General features: G+C 34.4%; 1 protein-coding gene across 1 annotated transcript; it reads left to right on the top strand.

The window, feature by feature from the left end:
• Nucleotides 1-690: 690 nt before the first annotated feature.
• LOC108362188 (prolyl 4-hydroxylase subunit alpha-2-like) lies at nucleotides 691-19083 on the top strand. Its single transcript, XM_017615059.1, has 9 exons — nucleotides 691-1066; nucleotides 14448-14602; nucleotides 14790-14946; nucleotides 15006-15187; nucleotides 15266-15426; nucleotides 15489-15941; nucleotides 18455-18511; nucleotides 18598-18763; nucleotides 18823-19083. Exons 1-9 carry the CDS (start codon nucleotides 858-860, stop codon nucleotides 18921-18923), a joined length of 1641 nt encoding a protein of 546 aa, XP_017470548.1. The 5' UTR covers nucleotides 691-857; the 3' UTR covers nucleotides 18924-19083.
• Nucleotides 19084-20235: the final 1152 nt, after the last annotated feature.

Raw genomic sequence — 20235 nt, 5'->3', positions numbered from 1 at the left:
GTGAATTACACCTTAAGAAAATAAACATAAAAGGTAATCGGAATGAAATACGAAACATGTTACTTGTTGCTGTAGACAACGATCAATCGCAAGTACCTACTACCCGGCGGCATCGACGGCAACGTCTAACGGATGACTATCTCCCACTGGCGAAGCCAAATGCGGTACCTTCAAGCTTGTGGTGAGGGCTGCCACCTAAACTTAGCTATGAAGTGCCATATTGAGGATAAAAAAGTACCAAAATGTGTCAAATAGAAAATAAAAGTGCCAAAAAAGGCGTCATTCTTTAAAATTCTTCCCATTTAGCATTAAAATTAGAAACACATTTCTGAAACAAAAGTCCAATGCCAAAGTAAGATAAATCAGTTTTATACACTATTTACAAAAATTAGGAAATTATAGTTAAGAAAAAGAAGTACATGTAAAGGATTTCACAAAAATTAATTGAGATATTACTATTTCTCAAAAGTGCCCAAAATGGCGCTTTGTGCCAAATTGAAAAATTAAGCGCCATTTGAAGTAGAATAGGGCCAAAAATGGCACTGTTTGAGCCAAGTTGGCAGCCATGCTTGTGGCTATGGAAATCACTACACACAACAAACAATAGCCGGTAGACAGAAGCCGGCGGCTAATGTGTAAGCGTTGTATAATTCAAATGTTCATAAATATCTGCCGTTTAGTTAGAATCCGAACGTTAAGCTGAGCGCACAAGTTGACTTGTAATAATTAGAATAGAATACATATGTATTTCCTTGGAGCTGGCGGAAAGTGAACACAGACTGCCGCGATTTGCGTGGAACTAACTGCCTTGAAAAGTGAAAGTTTGAAAGTGAATGTGACAAGATTTTCAGATAATCATGTCTACAATAGTAGGATGTAGTCGTCGGATGTTTTTTTACATTCTTATTCTATTTTGCGGCTTTGCCAATTATGCAACGGGTAATAGAGATGAGTATTTCTCATCTGTATCGGGCTTAGAAAAATTACTAACGGTCGAGAGCGAAGTACTAAACGATTTACAGCATTACATCAGTTCGTTGCAAACACATATTGACTGGTTGCAAAGGTAAATTTGAGAATTAATTGTGAAATAAATGTACCAAAAGAAATTTTAATTTATTGTCCCGGTTTGCTAAATGTTTTTGGAGCGATTTTATTTTGTATGCTTGTGACTACGGTTGTGTCCGGTAACTAAGCAAAAGGGCTCTATTGACGTGACGAGTGAACCAGTGATGCGGCACTTTTTCTGATAGAGATTCATGCAGGCTAAGTAAACTCCATGCCATCCAGTCTAACTGATCTGAATTATGCTCTTAGAATCATACGACCTGATCCACTTTCCTATACTTACACTTTGGTTCGAACTCGGAACATCTGGACTATTAGACGATGTAGTACATTGCTGCATTTTTCATGGCAATTAAGAAAAAATGTTCAAACAAGAAATAATAAAAGCTACAATATTAATATACATAAATGCCAACTCTTCAAACCTGACAAATGAATGAGTTGGATGGGATAATTTGATTAAGCGAACGTGTGAAAATCAAGTTAAATGGATTTTGTAGTTAAAATGTGTTAACAGTTTAGCTGGTAGTTATGGCAATAAATTAGTGGCGAATGTGTTAAACGAAAATATTTGGATGTAGCATTTCATCAAAAATATCAAAACAGGTTTTGTGAAATGTTGGCAACTAAACAATCAATAAAATTAACCAACCATTTCACATATGTACATAGGTACATATGTATGCATATGCATATTTATTAAATGCAGTAGAATTTTCTTGTTACCAAATTGCCGGCAATGTGCTGGTGTGGACACCCGAAACAAAGTTTAGGGCATGTAGGGTCGAATACGACTTAAAAATAAATTTCTTATAGTTCTTGAACCCTCACTTTTTTATTAATAAACCAAACAGGAAATTTAGGGACTTTTAAAATGATGTATAACAATCTATTGTTATATGTACTTACATCATGGGAAATCTTAAAAAAAACCAATTTTTTCATTTTTTTCAAATTTGGCCCTTTGTAATTAAAAAAATGTAAGTTGCTCTTTTAAACTTATCTTAAAATTCATTTATTTTTGAACAAACTGGTGAGGTAACGCAATCGTATAAAAATTGTCGAAGTTAAGCAATTAAGAAATACGCCTTGAATTTATGTACAAATGTATTTGTATTAGGGATGTTAATTTTTTTTTGCTTTTTACAATACCGGGATTTTCGGGATGTCGCTATCACAATCCCGGGATCCCGGGATCTAGATAATCATTAATTTTCAACCACTTAAATCGAAAAAATTGCTTCCAAAAATTATTTAAAAAATTCAATGCATTGTAGAATAAAAATGTGGTTACCTAACAAATGAAAGGGGAAATTTCCTTAAAACCTAAAAATAAATAAAAATGTGTGGATTCACAAGGACGAATAGGAATTTTTTTAAGCTAATAAATCCGACGATGTTACCGAGTTTATATAAGTCCTTAAGATACAATATTTTCAAAAACAAATATTGCGAAATTTCAGGGAAAAATTTGAAAAGGACATTTAAAAAAATTTAATCTGACTAAATTCTACAGAAATTCCTCTTGAATTTGATAGCCATACTTCTTCTCTAAGCACATTTCACTGAACTGTTTAAATCATTTTTGAATTATTGACGTCAGAGTGTAAAACTAAAAACGCAGTTTTACTATATTTGGTCCATGGTTTTGCAAATATATTGATTTTTGTGTGTAAAATTTACTATCGCATTACTAAATAAAAAAATTAAATAGAAATAAAAAAAGGAATATAGGTCAACAAAAAGAGTTTCTATTATCGCCATCAGTGCAAATTACAAAAGGCCGGCATCCCGGGATTAACATTCCTAATGTGTATGTATTGTACTTTCCACTTTGACCACAGCAGTTGGAAGTAAGATCCCTGGTGAGAAATGGAGTGAGGGGCTGTGGTTAGTTGATTCGACCATCAGGAGGGCGGTACGTGTATTGCGCAAGAAAAATCAAAACTCTCAACAAACTTCAACGCACAAATGGTAAAAAGTAATTTGTTAGATATAAGTCATACATGCATACAAATGTACTCGTTACGGCCCTTGTAAAAACCATACTCCTGATGTGTAACTGTAGAAAAACTTCAGTTATGCATACATACATACTATACCTCGTGAATATTCGAAAATGTATACAAATATACCATCTACTGCGGGAAGATATTTTCTTTATGTTACGCAGTGTATGTTACTAACCTGACTAAGCAAGGCAGAAGTTGAAGAAAACACCGAGGCGTTTCAGCATAAAAGATGAGAATCGGAAGAGTGCTATCAGTTTGTTAGAATGGCTAAAGACTGGTTTTCATTATGTCATATTTTGACGCCAAAATTTGGGGACATATTTTGACACAACTTTATCTCCTTTTTCTATACCTTTACCAATGATTTTACGGGCCAAAAACTGGCAGATAGCCGATTTAGCAGCGCATGTACACGACTATAGATCTTTCCTGATCAAAATCAAGCGATAAACCGCTTTTGAATCCCATTTGACAACGTCTACCGCTCTCCTAGTTTGTGTATTTACTTGTACAATAGACGACAACTGGTCGTCTCTGATCCCATGTCCAGTGCTAGACGAACTCCATAAGCTCTGGGCATGCCTGGTATAAAAAGGCAAATGTTAGCAGGAAGCAAAACAAGTATCGGTGTTATTTTATCGATAATATATTTCGACAAAAGAAAATTCGTATGTACTACTTAAATAATGGGAGCTGCGGAAGAAACGGATGGTACTCTAGGGCCTAGGGCGGACAAGACTGCAAATCCGCCACTGATGTTATGAGTATTTTATTTACAAGCTGAAGGCCAATTAAAATTGCTTAGGGCCGTAAGAAGCGCTCGCAAATAGCCTTCGCTAGAAAAAAAAACATTTTATTTGAAGGTACATATGTATGTATGTATGTACTTATACATAAGTCTGTGATTTTGTATCAGCCTTGTAAATGAAAATTATTAAAAAATTTACAATGCTAGCAGCAAACATTTTTAAATGCACTTATTTTTAAATATACTTATATACATATATTTGTACAGCACATGCATATGTGAATATATAAAATAGGGATGTTGCGAATGTGAACTTTTGGACACCCGTGGATGGAATGCGGATGCGGATGTCAAATATTTTTTTATGAATTTTGGTCAAAATTAAACCTGCGCCACTAAATAACTACTCGCTCGAGGCGACAAACTTGGAAAAACTTGAAACTTGACAAAATTGTAAATTCTTTTCGATTGATGCTGCCCAGTTGAGAGGACTTTCAGTTATATTTCTTTTTTTATTGCGGTGCAATAATTCCTTTTTGAGAATTGCATCGGGGCTGCAAATGTCGGATGTATCCTCCTAACTCTCATCTTCACAATCTAGCATCATGGCGAGATCGTTGTTTAAACGCCGTTGTGTTGCAATTTGGAGAACCAATTCTTTTTGTTGTTTCAGAATTTGGAGAACCTGTTACGTCATCAGCGTTTTTCGATTTTAGATTTTGTAATTCATTTTTAATCCTGTCTTCTGTGACTGGTTTGAAAAATGTGTTCTTATAGCGACGTTGTGAATAGGTGGATATGGCAAATAAATTGTTATTTTCTAGGAATGAAAATTTCGAAGAAAATTATGTTTTGAAAGTCGTGGCTGTCAGCAGAATTAGTTTAAAATCTTGTTATTTTGTTAACAAGGTACTCGTAACCCGGTTTTTATAATAATTTGAATTATTGGAATCACGCACGATAAAGGTCTCAGATCTGCTTAGTTCCCGGGTGGCTTCTTGGAAAGGTTCACCTCTAATGAATAGCTTGTGATTAGTTTTTTTTTTAGTTAGCTAAGCTGGGATTTTCCTAGATGCAGGCTATCACAATTAATTACTCGCCGCTGTCGGTACCATACGCCATCAAATCCGTTTTGTTGTTCCATTACATGCGCTCAATGCGTTTTGGTATATTTTTTGAGGCGAATGAACGCAAATTTTCAACATATCGTTAATATTTGTCGGATTCGACAAGGATTAGAGACACTTAACAGTAGTAACAGTTTTTATTTTTTGAATTTCGAATTGTGTCGTTATTGCACAGGACCGTCGATATCATTTCATCTTTATTTCGATGCGTGCTTATTTTGACAAAATTACAATTTACACAAATTTAAAATAAATGTTTTTGTTTTCGAGCTAAAAGACTAATAAAAGGAAACACAGAACTTAAGCATAATAAGTTTTATGAGAAAAAAGTAATTACACTTTTCTACGAAAAAGTAAAAAAAACTAAAGATGTATCCAGTTTTTTCAACAGATCTTTGTACAATAATATTCGATAGTTATATAATTCTTACCTTATTAAAGGTAATCTTTTAACGCGCAAATAGTCAACTCTCTTTATAGCCAGCCGTTGACCATTTCCGCTGGAAATATCTACTAAATATTATCTTACTCTTTGACTTACTTTGACGAAAGAAGGTGGACGTAGGGGGACAGTCTTTACGTAGCATCTCCACAGGCAAAAAATGTTGACTAAAATTTTTGTTTTGCCAGATATACGTTTTATCAGTGCTCTTGCACAATATTCGCATTCGAAAAAGCTCCGCATTGATTATTGCGAATGCGAAAGAGAATGTTAAAATTTATGCGTAAGTTACGCGGTTGTGAATGCGAATGCGATTATTCGCAACAACCCAGATATAAAAGTACATTTGTACAAAGGCTCCGCATTGATTATTGCGAATACGAATCTTAAAATTTATGCGGAAGTTCAGCGGTTGCGAAAGCGAATAATCGCAACAACCCAAATATAATAGTACATTTGCACATAATCATATATGTATCAGCAAAATCATACCAAATAAGTCATATCAAGATATGATTTATGAGCAGCCTACAGTTGCGTTCCTATTTGCCTACTCGTCAATCAGACACCTTAATTTATTGTAAATGAGTTAAGACGTGTATGTGCATAAGTATTTGTGTACATGTACTTATCGTGATTTCGTTTCTACCAAAGAGTTTTGTCGTTTGATTGCCCCTTTCTCCCGTCGTGTTCGATTCTAAATTAAAGGCAATGGGTGAGAAAATTGTGTGTTCGTTTCTTAAAATGTCACACTCTTGTAAGGCCAAAAAAAGCACATTTCTGCCCTCTGAAGCTTTGTCAGGGGAAATTATAAAATGGAAATTAGATGGTTGTTTAAAACGACAATATTATGAAATTCGTGAACTAGACAAGGACAAGAAGGCAAACACATGACTTTTTACAGGGTCCAGTGTATCGTGAAGCACATTTTGCACCGGGGAAGGGCAACATTTTTTTGGAAGAAACGAAATCACCATTAGAAACATGTGTATACCTTTGAAACTCTAAATAAACGTAATAGAGTAGAGGCAAAATACTTTAGTGAGAATACAAAAATAAGAAGTTTTATGAATCTTCCCCAAGTGATTCTTAACGACTTTTTTGTGATACATCCTAATGTGCATACATTCATAGATATGTACTATATACATAAATATTATGTAGGTATGTGCGCCAGTGTACAAAGCCGCGTGAGTGGGCGTACGACTAGGCCGTGCTAAATTTTAATTAATGCAAGATATGACCCATCAGGAATCTCTAGAGTAATTTATATTAAACACATAAAAATGTGAATAAGACAAATGTATGTATGTACATTGGCCAAAGTGATATTATATATTCCGTGGAAATGTGTGAAACTTTTAAAAATCATAAATTCTTGGCATGCCAATATTTGACGGGAGCAGTCCACTTTATGCTATAGACAAACTGTAAGGGCCATATTTTCATCATGTATGTATGTATGTTAGAGTGGTTCATAAAAACACTCTTTTTGGAAATTCGTAAACGCTACATCAGAATATTGTTATTTGTGATAAAAAAAGAGACACGTATTTTTTTATTTAGAAATATTTTGTATCCGCCATTTTGAATTTCGAAAAACTGACTTCAGATTCCTAATTAGCAACCCCAATTCTGTGCCGGGTTTCGAACAAATCCAATAATTGAAAAAAAAATTTACCTCCATTTTGGATCCGCCATTTTGAACTTCAAAAACTGACTTCAGATCCCTAATTAGCAGCCCCTGAAACCCCCTGGTAACAAATACCAACCCATGATAATGCGTAAATCATTCAGTATCAACGTTTTAATTTTACTAGTGTCTTTTCGAGAGCATATTTTCGGGAACTAGACCCATTCTTATTGTCCAAGACAGGTGTGTAATTAAGGGAAAGTTCCCCAATAATACCAGAGTAATTATATGTAAAAACCAAATTTTTATCTGCATTTTAACATGTCAAGAAAATAAGAAAATGGAGAACATCAGCGTTTTTATAAAAAACCGACCAGCGCGACCCCTACGAAAACATTTTTTTCAACATAAAAAAAAACATGTTTCTCTTTTTTATCACAAGTAACAATAATTTGAGGTAGCGTTTATGAATTGCCAAAAAAAAAAATTTGTTTGAACCACTCTAATGTATGTATAAAAATAACAAAACAATTTTATTTTTATATTAACCCAAAAGAAAAGGCTTTCTTTTCATAAATGTATCGCTCTTTTTTTTATAAGACCGTCCTAACTCAAAACCGTGATTTTCCAGGAAACAATTGAAGTTTTATTAATTGCCACCTTATATACTTATGTAATTAGAAACTTTTGTTTATTATTGAGAAAGGAACAAAAACAAAATAAAAAATTATGCATTACATATTTATGAAATGAATTTTTATTAAAGATATCGCACCTTTACTGTAAAGAGATGTCATTCAAAATTTACGGTTCGTGGAAAAACGCGATCAATGCGGTTTTTGTAATGTTTCTTATTGACATAAGTTAACCTGTTCACCAAGTTAATTAATTCTATGATAAAATTAAAAAAAAAAAACGAAAATTTTGATAAACATACTTAGACCGCTGGTGTGCTATGTATTTGGTACCTTTTTATACCCGAGCGCACATGTGCACAAGGGCATTATAATTTTCTTCATATAACGGTTGTTTGTAACAACCAAAACGAATCGAGATAGATATAGACAAATGTATACATAACCGATCAGAATGAAAAGAGAAGTCGATTAAGCCATTTCTGTCTGTCCGTCCGTCCGTCCGTGTATATAACTCGAGCAAAAATTGAGATATCTCAACGAAAATTGGTATGTAGGTTGCCCTTTACCCAAGGTAGGTTCGTATTGAAAATGGGCGAAATCGGACTGTAACCNCGATCAGAATGAAAAGAGAAGTCGATTAAGCCATTTCTGTCTGTCCGTCCGTCCGTCCGTGTATATAACTCGAGCAAAAATTGAGATATCTCAACGAAAATTGGTATGTAGGTTGCCCTTTACCCAAGGTAGGTTCGTATTGAAAATGGGCGAAATCGGACTGTAACCACGCCCACTTCCCATATAATGATATTATTGAAAAATGCAAAAACTAGGTACGATATCTCAGTAAATATTTGAACGAAATTGTAGAAAATTAGTATGTGAAGTAGAATTATGTTAAAAAAACAATATTGTTATGAAATTTTAGGAAAATGGGCTTGACTCCACCCACTTATGACGAAGTGCTGTATCTCAGTAGCCGCTTCACCAATCTTGATTAGAGTCCAACTAAGAAATCTGTTGCAAATCTTTGAAATCGGGTAATAACCACGCCCACTTCCCATATAACGGTAATATATCGAAACACGAAAACTGCGATAAATCAATTATAAATTATTGAAGTTAATTTACTCAAAATCCATGATTGCAATAATCACTTACCATAAAATTGGATTATTATAAATTTTTGGATAATGGGCGTGGCACCGCCCACTTATGATCGCAAATGTGTATTTCGGTAACCGATTCATCAAATTTAACCAAAATTGGTGCACCTTATAACCTTGGCACGGAAAGGAAATTTGTTGAAAATTATTCAAATCGGACTAAAATTACACCCCCTCCCGTATAACTGTTAATTTCAAAAATACGAAACCTCCGATATTTCAAAAACTGAGGACACTAATTAACTCCAAGTTAAAACGTAGACTTTTAGGAGTTAGGCGTGGCACCGCCTACTTTATGACTACAAAGGTCTATCTCGGTAACCGCTTTATTGATTTCTACCAAACTTGGTTCAATGATTTCATTAAGTCAGCATATTATCGAAAACGTTTGAAATCGGGGAAAAATCTCCCTATCAAGCAAGGGTAGTTGAAGGGTAGAGAAAGTTGGACGACGGTAGTTGATACCTGCGCCGGGTATATAAAATTCGGTTTCGCCCGAACCTATATTTCTTTACTTGTTAAATTTAGTTCAAAGTTGTTTATGAAATAAAATAAAACTAGAATTTATTAATTGTATTAGAAAAGTACCCTTTAATGGAAAAGGAAACCAAAGTACCGTCGGTGAAAAAATTTACTACATTTGGCACCGTGGGTGGGAACCGTGCATTATCCAAAGAGTTTGTTTTTAATTGTGGTCAGCAAGCAATGGCATATGCATCCGATTAAAACACATTTACCGTTCGGAGGCAGCGTAACACTGTGGAGGGCCACTCCATTTGTATGAACTAAACTAATCCATTGTGAATCAGCGCCCGGCACGTCAAAACGTACACATGAGTATGTATATTGAAAATTAATAAAAGGTCGAAATACATAAGTGCTTGTGCTCAAATAAAGTACATCAACACGTTACATACTGCTCGTATATACTACTTATGTACATATCAACAAAATATTTTTAAAACATTTTCTTTTTAACTCTTCGCAAGCATTTATGTTTTTAATCTGTCTGACATCGGTTTTTATAAAATGAACATAAAACATAAGAGGCTTACTTTTGACTGTAATCTGTGATTTATGACCCGGTCATAGTTGAGACTTAGAAACTTAAGAGTTTTCCGTGTTTAGGTTTACTTTTCAATTTTTCTGTTATAGGCCAGTACCAATGCAGCCCTCAAGAAAGGCAAACACTCCATATAAAAGGACGTACAAGAAATAGCTAAGAAATTTTCTTGAGTCAAATGTCCTTAATGCAGTACGCTGTTTGCCGCAGAAATTTGCTACCCTTTTTACTACGGGTTTCTTAAGTTTTTTGTGAAAAAAGAGCTTAAGGCAACCCAGGCTTGCAACAGAAATATATGCTCGTTCTATTATTTTTTGAGAGTAAGGCAACAGGCTCAAATGTCAAAATTCCTTGGACACACGCACATAAAATAATGGCAATTTTTTCTTGACCGTTTTCTTTAGAGCTGCATACGGGCCTTATGGTATTAAATTTAAGTACAGCCTAAACGCAGCTTTTTTCTGATTTGTTCAGAAAGTTCATGAGTAGACTACGAAATATATATTTATGAACATAAATATATACGAGAATATATGTATGTACATTAGACTGCATCACCAAAAAAACTTGCGGGTTTTCCGCCGGGATTACAAAATTTATTATATTCTAAGACGTCCACCAAAATATTTCGGAAAAATATTAAGATTTAAACGAGCTGGACCGATTTGAAAATACCTCCAAAAATGAAGTTTTTTATGAAGAAAAATAGTTTCTTAAGAACCTTTCGAAAAAAGTCCCCTCAGATGACAAATTAGATTAAGCTTAAAAAATCTGCATAAAAATATTTGAAAATCTTTTCAACGGAATCGTAAGAATGAGATTTTTGATGCTGTTTTTTTACTTTTTTTCAAAGATTGATTTACGAAAAACTTGAATAACTGGGCCAAAACTAATCTGATTTAGACTTATGGGATCTCAGTAGAAAGGTAATTTCACACTGTTTTTATTTCTGGCCAAAAAAACGTCATTCGTGTCCCATCTTGTTTTTTCGAATACCAACACACCTTAATTCAACTTTGAATGAGGTTCGTTCATCCTACCTTTCTCTTCTATGAGAAACTCTTTCTGAGTTTATTAGCAAAGAAATAAAAAGGGTGAGAAAATACCTTTCCAATGACACCTCTCAAGTCTAAATCGGAAGAGTTTAGGTTCAGTTATTCAAGTTTTTCCTATACCCATCTTAACGTTAAAAAACAGCATCAAAAATCTCATCATACGATTCCGTTGAAAATTTTTTTTTAGTTTTTTTTTTTAATATTTTTATGCAAATATTTTAAGCTTAAACCGTTTTGTCATTTAAGGGGATTTTTTCAAAAAAAATCTTTAAAAAACTATTTTTATTCATAAAAAACTCTATTTTTGGAGGTACTTTCAAATCGTCTTAAAATATAATAGATTTTATAATTCCAATGGAAAAATAGTACCGATTTTTTTTTGTATGGGGAGTGATGTAGTCTAATGTACATGTATGTATATGTGACTTTCACAATAATTTGGCATTAAACCTATTGTCGGAGAATCTTTTTATCAAAGCCGTATATCAATTTCTACTAGAATAACTGGTTTGATTCTAAATAATTTGGTGCTGTGTATTCATTTCTAATCAGTTGATTGAACTGAATAATTTGAAAATGTGAGGACTATACCTCCAACGTGTAAAGTACAAAAGTTTGAAAATTAATACGTAGGTAAAAAAGTGCTATGATGGCAACATTCTTGTATATGCATTTATATTAACATTAGCCGTGTTTTATTTGTCCAGAAATTTAAGCTATTAGCTTATTTTGTATGGAGGACTTACCCATTCAGCATCAGAAATTTTCTCCTTCAGCCAATCAGAAATAGGCAACAACTTACTCTGACACTATTTGCAGTCAAACAACTGTCAAAATTAGGCTAACCTAGGAAATAAGCTTATTTCGTTTTATTTGATCAAGATTTAGCTATTTGCTTGTAATGGTTGAATAAAACATGCCTATAATCAGACAAAGTTGGGACAACAAAAAATACAGTAAGTAATGCTAACGTTGCACCTTTTACCTGTAAGTTAGGCTACCTTGCCTGATCCATGAAATCTCACATAGCAAGTTATTTGGCCCTGCTTAAGCAGGGATCACACGATTTGTATATTTTCACACTTACAGGGTGGTGTTGTTTGGAAAGTTTTTATTAACCTGAACTCATTCTAGGTAAACATTTCTAAACAACACAACCGGCTGTTCAAGTATTCGTTACCTTTAGTCGCAGTCATAAATTCTTTGCAACAATCTTTTCCGCTCAATCCCCAAATCAGTTCATTGACGATAATAACTCCTAGTTAGCTGTTAAATGATTTTGGAGCGCAATATCTTCCTGCTCAGGTAGATAGATACCAGGATAGAATGTTATACTTTCATGTACGAAGTACCAAGTTCGTATAATCTGTTCCGACGCTCTAATGATGCATCGGTGGAGCAAAAACGACAACTTTTAATTTATTACCAGTACAGTATGTATACAGTAGAGCTCTTGATATTCGATTAATCGATGATTCGAATAGTGAAATTCGATTAGCTGCATTCGAATAATCGCCACCATGTTCGTTGTCAATTATTCGAATAATAACTGGTAGATATGTATACATATGAATCAGTGTTGGGCGTTTATCAATTAATTTTGAACCGACTTCGCAAAAAGGAAAAAGGTTATTAATTCATCGGAATATTTTTTATTTTTTTTTATATATATTACCGCATAACTTTAGACCACGTTAACCGATTTCTATAATTCTTGTTTTTAAAAGAAAGGTGTTACTATTGTAACGTATATTGTCATTCCAACGTTGGAATATTCGAATAATTTCAAGAGCCCTGGTATGCAACTGTAAAACACAAGCGTTTGCTCAGTTTTTGAAAGAAAAGCAGTATTGAAGTCGAAGGTCATGATTCAGTTATTAAAGGTTTTGTAAGTTGCTTTTTTTTCTAAAATTTTACACTCCCAGCAGGAGGGAAAAGGGGAAGAATGCAATAACCTTTCAAAAAGTAGCGAAATTCCACAAAAATTGTTCATAATAGTGCATGGAAGTAGTTGCTTTAATTATTTAATTGAAACCAGTACCGGATTCGCGGCATTCGTCATTGAGTGATTACTCGTTTCGAATCGAATCTACAATACAATTTAAATGGGCCAAACGCACTCGCTATCGAATGCTGCGATCTAAAAATCTAATTTCGATTCGAGTTACGTTCGATATCGCAGGTCGAACTCAAGAAGAATGAAAAGGGCACGCAGCTAATGAACGATTGCGACGGGAACGCGATTAACACCGCCAAATGAGAAGTGACTAAACCGAGCCCATGGATACGGTTTGCCAATATTATATTGCATCAAAGTCTCATTCTGAGACACCAAGATTGTGATGTGTAGGTCATTGCCTAAATACCTTCGTTGACTCGAATTACCAGAACCATTGCGCCCTTAACTTTACAGCGACTTGGCAGATTCAGCAGGTATCCACGAATGTCGTCGGCAAATACATTTCGGCATTTAAGGGAATTCGTCGATTTAGCCTACATTGCACATCTGTAGGCCAACGATTCTTTCACCCATTTTGTCTTGTTGTCGCCAGCGAATGAAGAATAAACATTTCTCAAAATTTCAGTACTAAAAATTCAAAAATGTTCTTAAAACTTGCTAGGAAATTTGGAAAAGAAATATCACGGTTTTTGTTTTTAGGAGTAGGGTGGGAGTGTCATTGATAGATAACATTAGAGCGAGAGAGATTTTTTCTTACAAAACCTTTCATTATTGAATCATGACCTAACTTCGGCGTCAGAAGAACAAACATTTTTTTTTTTATGATGGGCCGAATCGAAGCTATATTTTCGTTCCATTACTTATTATTTACTTTCATTTGCATATTATCATACTGTTGTTTTGTTATTAGAACGTTGGGGGTATACTACAAAAAAAAAATTCGGACTAATGCGTCGATGTTAAATAATATTTAATGACCAATTTACCGTTTCATGTCTTATCAAGAAATGCCAGAAAAAATAAATAAAGTTTCTTATTAAACCAGAATTATTAAAAAACAATAAAAACAGTATTTTCGGGAATACCACAAAGATAATTTTGTACGGATAGAAAAACACGGGTATCAGCAAAAATAAATTTTTATCAACTGGAAACAAATTGTACGCAAATCCATATGTATGTAGATATGCACACACATATGAATGTAGAAATTTTGGCATGGCGACAATTATGAAATTAATTTGCGACTAAAGACACACAAAAAAAAAACAGGGAAAGAGGGGAATAACCTGATTTTGAAAGTGGTCAATTAATACTGGTATACATAAACAAATCTATTAAAAACGTTTGTCTCACTTATTTAACAAACAAACGAAATGAAATCAAACGATGTTGTTTTACACATTAATGATAGTATAGAAACAGAACAGATTCTTTAATTAAAACATCGAAATGAAGCTGACATGAAATTTGTTATTAAAAAAAAAAACCGAGTTTTTAAAAATGATTAATTTCTCTCAACATTTTTGACGCTTGTTTAGTGAATTGGACTCGATTCGATTCGAACATCAAACCGCTGCTGACGATGTCGATGGATACCTCAGCAATCCAGTAAATGCATATCGACTCATTAAGCGCTTACATACTGACTGGCGTTCTATTGAAGACATTGTTCGGGAGGATCACGCTCAGATGGGTAAACCAGTTTTATCTGCACTTTATTGAAGGCACTTTCTTCAGTCAGTTTCAGTTTAGAAGAAAGAGAGAAAGTGAAAGAAACATCAAACCAAAAATGCCATATTAGACGATTTCCAAAGGACTGATATCTCAAAGTGTCACAACTAATCTGCATCATTTTGTATTTATTTTGATTATTTCTTTAGATTTTCTTAACACCATGGAAGCTAATCGGAGGAGATTCGATTTTCCCACCACGGTGGATATTGAAGGAGCTGCGGCAGCATTAGTACGGCTACAGGGTACGTACAAACTGGATGTTGGTGATTTAGCGGGTGGGGTTTTGAATGGAATGAAATACGGGTAGGTGCATTTGTTAGGCGTCCTATGAATAATTAAAGGATTAATGCCTTCATATACAGGGCGTCAATGACTTGGCAAGATTGCTTTATTCTTGGACATCATTTGTTTGAGATGAACGATTTCAATCACACCATCACTTGGTTAAAGCAGTCAGTTCAACTGCTCAAGGAGCAAGAATACAACCCAGATCCGAGGACGCTGGACTTTTTGGAAACGGTGGTGGCCTATCACCTGGAAATGGGTATGCAAGTGAAATGGGCACTGGAATAATTGCCGAATCTGTCAAAGTAATGGTTAAAGTTACTACATTCCAAATCAGGTGACCTCGAAACGGCCTTGGAGCTAGTGAATCACATACTGGCCACTGACGCGACACGCGAGCACATGTTCGATACTAAGCTCCACTTGCAGCTCATGATTAGCGATGGCGTTAAAACGGGCCTGTTGCATGAGACGGTTTCGCCCCCGGGCGATTATCATGTGAGCTAAGAGGAGCCTAATATTGCTTTCCTTGTTTTAATTTTGTAATCTCTGTTGTTCAGCTTACCAATGACTTCAAGCTTTACGAACAAGTCTGCCGTGGTGAATTACACCTCACCGCTGCCGAAGAACGGCATCTGCGCTGCCGCTTTGATAGTAATAATGTCCCATATCGCCTACTGCAACCTTTTAAGGTGGAGGAGCTCTCATTGGATCCGAGAATAGTACAAATACACGATGTCATTTCAGAAAGCGACACTAGCGCTGTGAAGCGGTTGGCCAAAGTGCGCATGTCTCGCTCCCAGGTGCGCAATATCAATGGGACGCCTGCATCGACCGCCAATTATCGTATCAGCAAAAGCGCATGGTTTTCATATGAAGAAAGTAGACATATGCGGAAAATTCAACGTTACATGGGCGATCTCTCAGGGTTGAATATGGCGAATGCTGAGCATTTGCAGGTGGCTAACTATGGCATCGGCGGACATTATGAACCGCATTTTGACTTCTTCACCGTAAGTAAAGGCAGTAGTATTTTTGAACCTTGTTTATATTATTGTAAGGCCTTTAATCACTGTTAGAAGGAGCTCGATACAATGTGTGTCGCATAGCTGCATATAGCTATAGTGGCCCGGGTGAGGCTTTTCTTCTAAAAATTTTCGTTTTTCGGATCAGATGTATAGTGATTTTGGCTGGGTGATGTCGCTATATGTATCCTTTTCACCAAGGGGAAATTAGAAACTTCAGAATTTGTTTGTTGTGTCTGGGGGTAAGTAATACAACAGCCGCCCTTCGTGTCAGTTTGGATAAGGCTTATCCGTCTTGTCTATCCCTTAGCCGTACTCGTGTTCCCTGGTGGGATAACAAGCTTTAGAAAAGCCCAGTCCTTCAAAACAAATGCTAAGAAGGACTAAAACCTATACCACTGCACGCAAAGAAAATTTGTATAAAAAGCTAGTTCGTATAGGAAAGCTACAATGTCTAGGTACGAATGCTTTGCTGCACGAACTGTAGGAATAAAGATGGCATAGGATATACTATTGAAACTTTTGACAGCTTCAAAACGCTCAGCCTGAAACTCATCCTGCCTATTGTACGCCAAAAAGGCGCTGAGCATTTGTTGGCTACCTTGGGTAAATGTTTTCATTGCGTCGCATCCACCGATCATGGAATACTAGTTGACCCCAATGTGTCTATATTAGGTATGGCAAAAAAAAATAAAATAATAGATTAACTAATCATATGATCAATCACAAGCTAAAAAAATTAATTGCAATTATTGAGAAATAATCGATTAATCGAATTTTTAAAGGCACGTTTTTAAAGTAAGTATTCACAAAAACTCTTCCATAAAAAATTTCTAATTCTCCAGTTAATAGCCTTGAATAAAATAAAACGAGTGTTTGTAGTCGCCATAATTCTTTATCATTCAACCAAGTTTGCAAAAACAAAAGCTTTGATAAGCGTTTTGTTGTTAAGCGGTTGCATTTTTCAGTGGCAGTAAGACCAGCTTTTGCATGAAGACGATCATCAGGCATCGAGATACCAACTACAGAAATGACAGTTTTTTCGAAAGTCCGTAAAGTTTTCATTTCCTCCCAAGCGTTGATGATATTTCGCTTAAGTTTTAGGAATTTAAATAAAAACACATTTCATCTTGTGGGGGACCCAAATCATCATCTTTTCGCCTTCGTTTGTGTACAAGAGATGAAGGAGGGGCCCAAAGATAGTACTCATTTTCTACTGATTCTACACTGAGGGAAAAATAGTAAAATCAAACAGAAATGAATTTGATCTTACTATAAACGTCAATGGAAGTACTGTATAGAGGTAAATATTGAATTCAAACCCGCCCATATTAAAATGAAGCGTTCGTTTTACACTTCACGGATGCTTTTTCATAATTAAGATGAAAAAAAAAAAATTTAATTTCCATGTTGCCCGCAGTGGAATTCGAACCCTGACCCTCTGGAAATCAACAAATTGTGGCAAGCATCTGTGCGCACTCAGCTACAGACATGCATGTTTGGTATACATACCCTACAAAAAATGCGACCAATCCGGGGGGACTCCGGGAGCAATCGCAAAGGAACATGCGACTAATACCAGTTTTGTTTTGAACTTTGTGCAGAGGTATGTACACTTACATATATGTACATTCTCAAATGTGGACATTCAAATACGTGCGTACTAAATTTTATTCTGAAAATATTTTTTTTAAGTACCAACGTTTTTAAACGATAATCAAATAAAAAGAATTCTCTTTTACTATGCATTATTTCCCCAGTGTAGTGACGACTCGCTACCCGTTTTCATAAGGTCATCTGCGCACATTATTTAAGTTCGCAATAACTTCATTACTCAGGACAATGTTAACGGATCTTTGAAATAAATTTTTTGAACCTCGAGTGGAGTAAAGTTGATGCAGCTAGCAAAAAAAATGTTCGATGGATAGATTATAGACATATACAGAATTCATATTTCTCGAAAATAAGTTTACGATTATTACGATAATAATCGATTATTGAAACACAAAACAACGATACAATTAAATCGTAAATTGGGCAAAAATTATCGACTAGTTTAATCAAATGATTAATCGTTGCCATCCCTAGTCCATATAGTTTGTTAGGTTAATAAGTTTTTTATTCTTCATTCATATATATAATTTGGAATGACGAATACATTTTCATTCGTCATAATTAAATTTCAAATAAGAATACAAATTTATTATTCATCCGAAATTACTTGAATGATGAATGATAATAAATTTATTTGCTATTTGAAATTTTATGATGAATGAATATTTATTCGGCATTCCAAATTACTTAAATGCAGAACAAAAATTTATTCTTTATTAGAAATTACTTGAATAATGAACGAAAATTTGTTCGTATTCTTTTAATTCAATTATTCATATTCCTAATTTCGCCCAATTCTAATTAAAGTACTAAAAGGGCTCTGATCTTCAATTCTCCGCTCTTTATATTTTTTTAAATTAATTAATACAATAAAACTTTAATTTTAGGATAACAGCACATTTTCGCCATCAGTAGGAAATCGCCTTGCTACCGGAATATTTTATGTAAGTTTAAACAACGCTAAATTAATAATAATATACAAAATTATTTCTGAGTAATTGAAATGCGAAATTTTTTTCACTCCATTTAGTTATCGGACGTAGAGGAAGGGGGTGGCACAGCTTTTCCCTACCTTCGTCTTCTTGTGAAGCCGCAGCATGGAAGTGTGCTTTTCTGGTATAATTTGCATCGTTCCGAGGAGCCCGATTATCGTACGCGGCATGCTGCCTGTCCGGTGCTCAAGGGTTCTAAATGGAGTGAGTGAATATTTCTAATATTTGGATGAAAAAGTTATTTTTTTTAAATGATTTTTCAGTTGCTAATATTTGGGTACGCGCGCGTCATCAAGACCTTCAGCGACCGTGCGACATTGTGCCTGATCATGAAGTGTCGCTCAAATATAAAGACTTGCATTGAGAACGTATTATACTACTACTCAATTCGTATTAAACAGTATTTATGTAATGTTACTTGTCCTCGAATTTATGTATGAAAATATGTTATACTCGTATAAAAATCTTTTTTAAAAATGTGTTATTCAATTGTGTCATTGTTAATGGGTAGGAAGGGAATTTAAAAGGTGTTCTAATTAGTGATTTAATTATTTGTTTATTATTTTTTTTTTTATTAATTTGTTGTTTATTCACAGCAATTTCCTAATAAAAAAGTAGTTCATAACTTATTGCTTATTTAAATATGTTTGTTTTTTCGACTTCAATTATAAAATGACTATCGATATTTGCCGATAGTACCTATTGAGGAACACTATCGGCCATATTTAATTTATAAGAAAAACTAAATAATTATTAAAATACTTAGTTTTGTTAAGCTAAATAATAGTATAATTAAACCCATACAACTTAAAACTCTCTCTGACTCCAGAGACGATACTGCAATGCAAAGGAATATAAGCTTTTTTTTTTGATGAAAGAGATATTGAGGATCCATAATATTAATGTCCTGTTAAAATTTGAAATGACACAATTTTGTCGTTTTAAGTTGTAATAGTCTGATAAATTTAAATATTGATTGGTGAAACTTGGGATAAGTTCATTTCAATAAATATTCGGTTGAATATCCTTGAGAAACATTGAAGAAACTGCTTCGCCGATTTCCTTTATTTATTTCCACTTTCATTGCCGAATGTGTACTGCGAAAATACTACAGGTAAAACACACGTATTTAATAGAAATTGTAAAACAACACTTTTTAACATAATTTTATTTCACTCAAATATAACTAAAAATTATATTGTTTTATACACGTGTTAATGTACCTGTACTTTTTACCATATCAAAAGGTTTGTGACACAGATCTTGAAGTGCCGGATGATAATGAAGATGATAATTTAAGTGTTTGTTTAGTAAAAAAAAAAACAAATCGCTATAGATTTATCAGAAAATTTAGGGGTTTTTTGCAGTGGGAAATTCGCTTAAATACAGGCGTAGTTTTTCATTTCTCGCTACGTATGTACTAAGTAAGCATGTTAATCCCGGGATCCCAGTTTTTTTAAGCGCCGAAATCGTGGGACTATTTGCCAAGAATCCCGGGATTCTCGGGATTTGTAATTTACAATGGTGGCAACAATATAAACTTTCTCTCTCTGTTCCAAAAAGTTTTTTTTTTAACAACTGTAACCCAAGGATGCATTGTAACGTTAATTTTAGCGTTTACCAAAAAAGCAATCGTTTCTGTTGAAACGATTCAGTTATTTATCGTTTAGGTAATT

Source organism: Rhagoletis zephyria, unplaced genomic scaffold (assembly GCF_001687245.7).
Source record: "Rhagoletis zephyria isolate East Lansing unplaced genomic scaffold, Rhagoletis_zephyria_1.1 Rzeph_scaffold_00956, whole genome shotgun sequence".
Taxonomy (NCBI): Eukaryota; Metazoa; Arthropoda; class Insecta; order Diptera; family Tephritidae; genus Rhagoletis; species Rhagoletis zephyria.
Note: the sequence above shows the minus strand (reverse complement) of the source record. Positions and strands in the feature narration are given on the sequence as shown.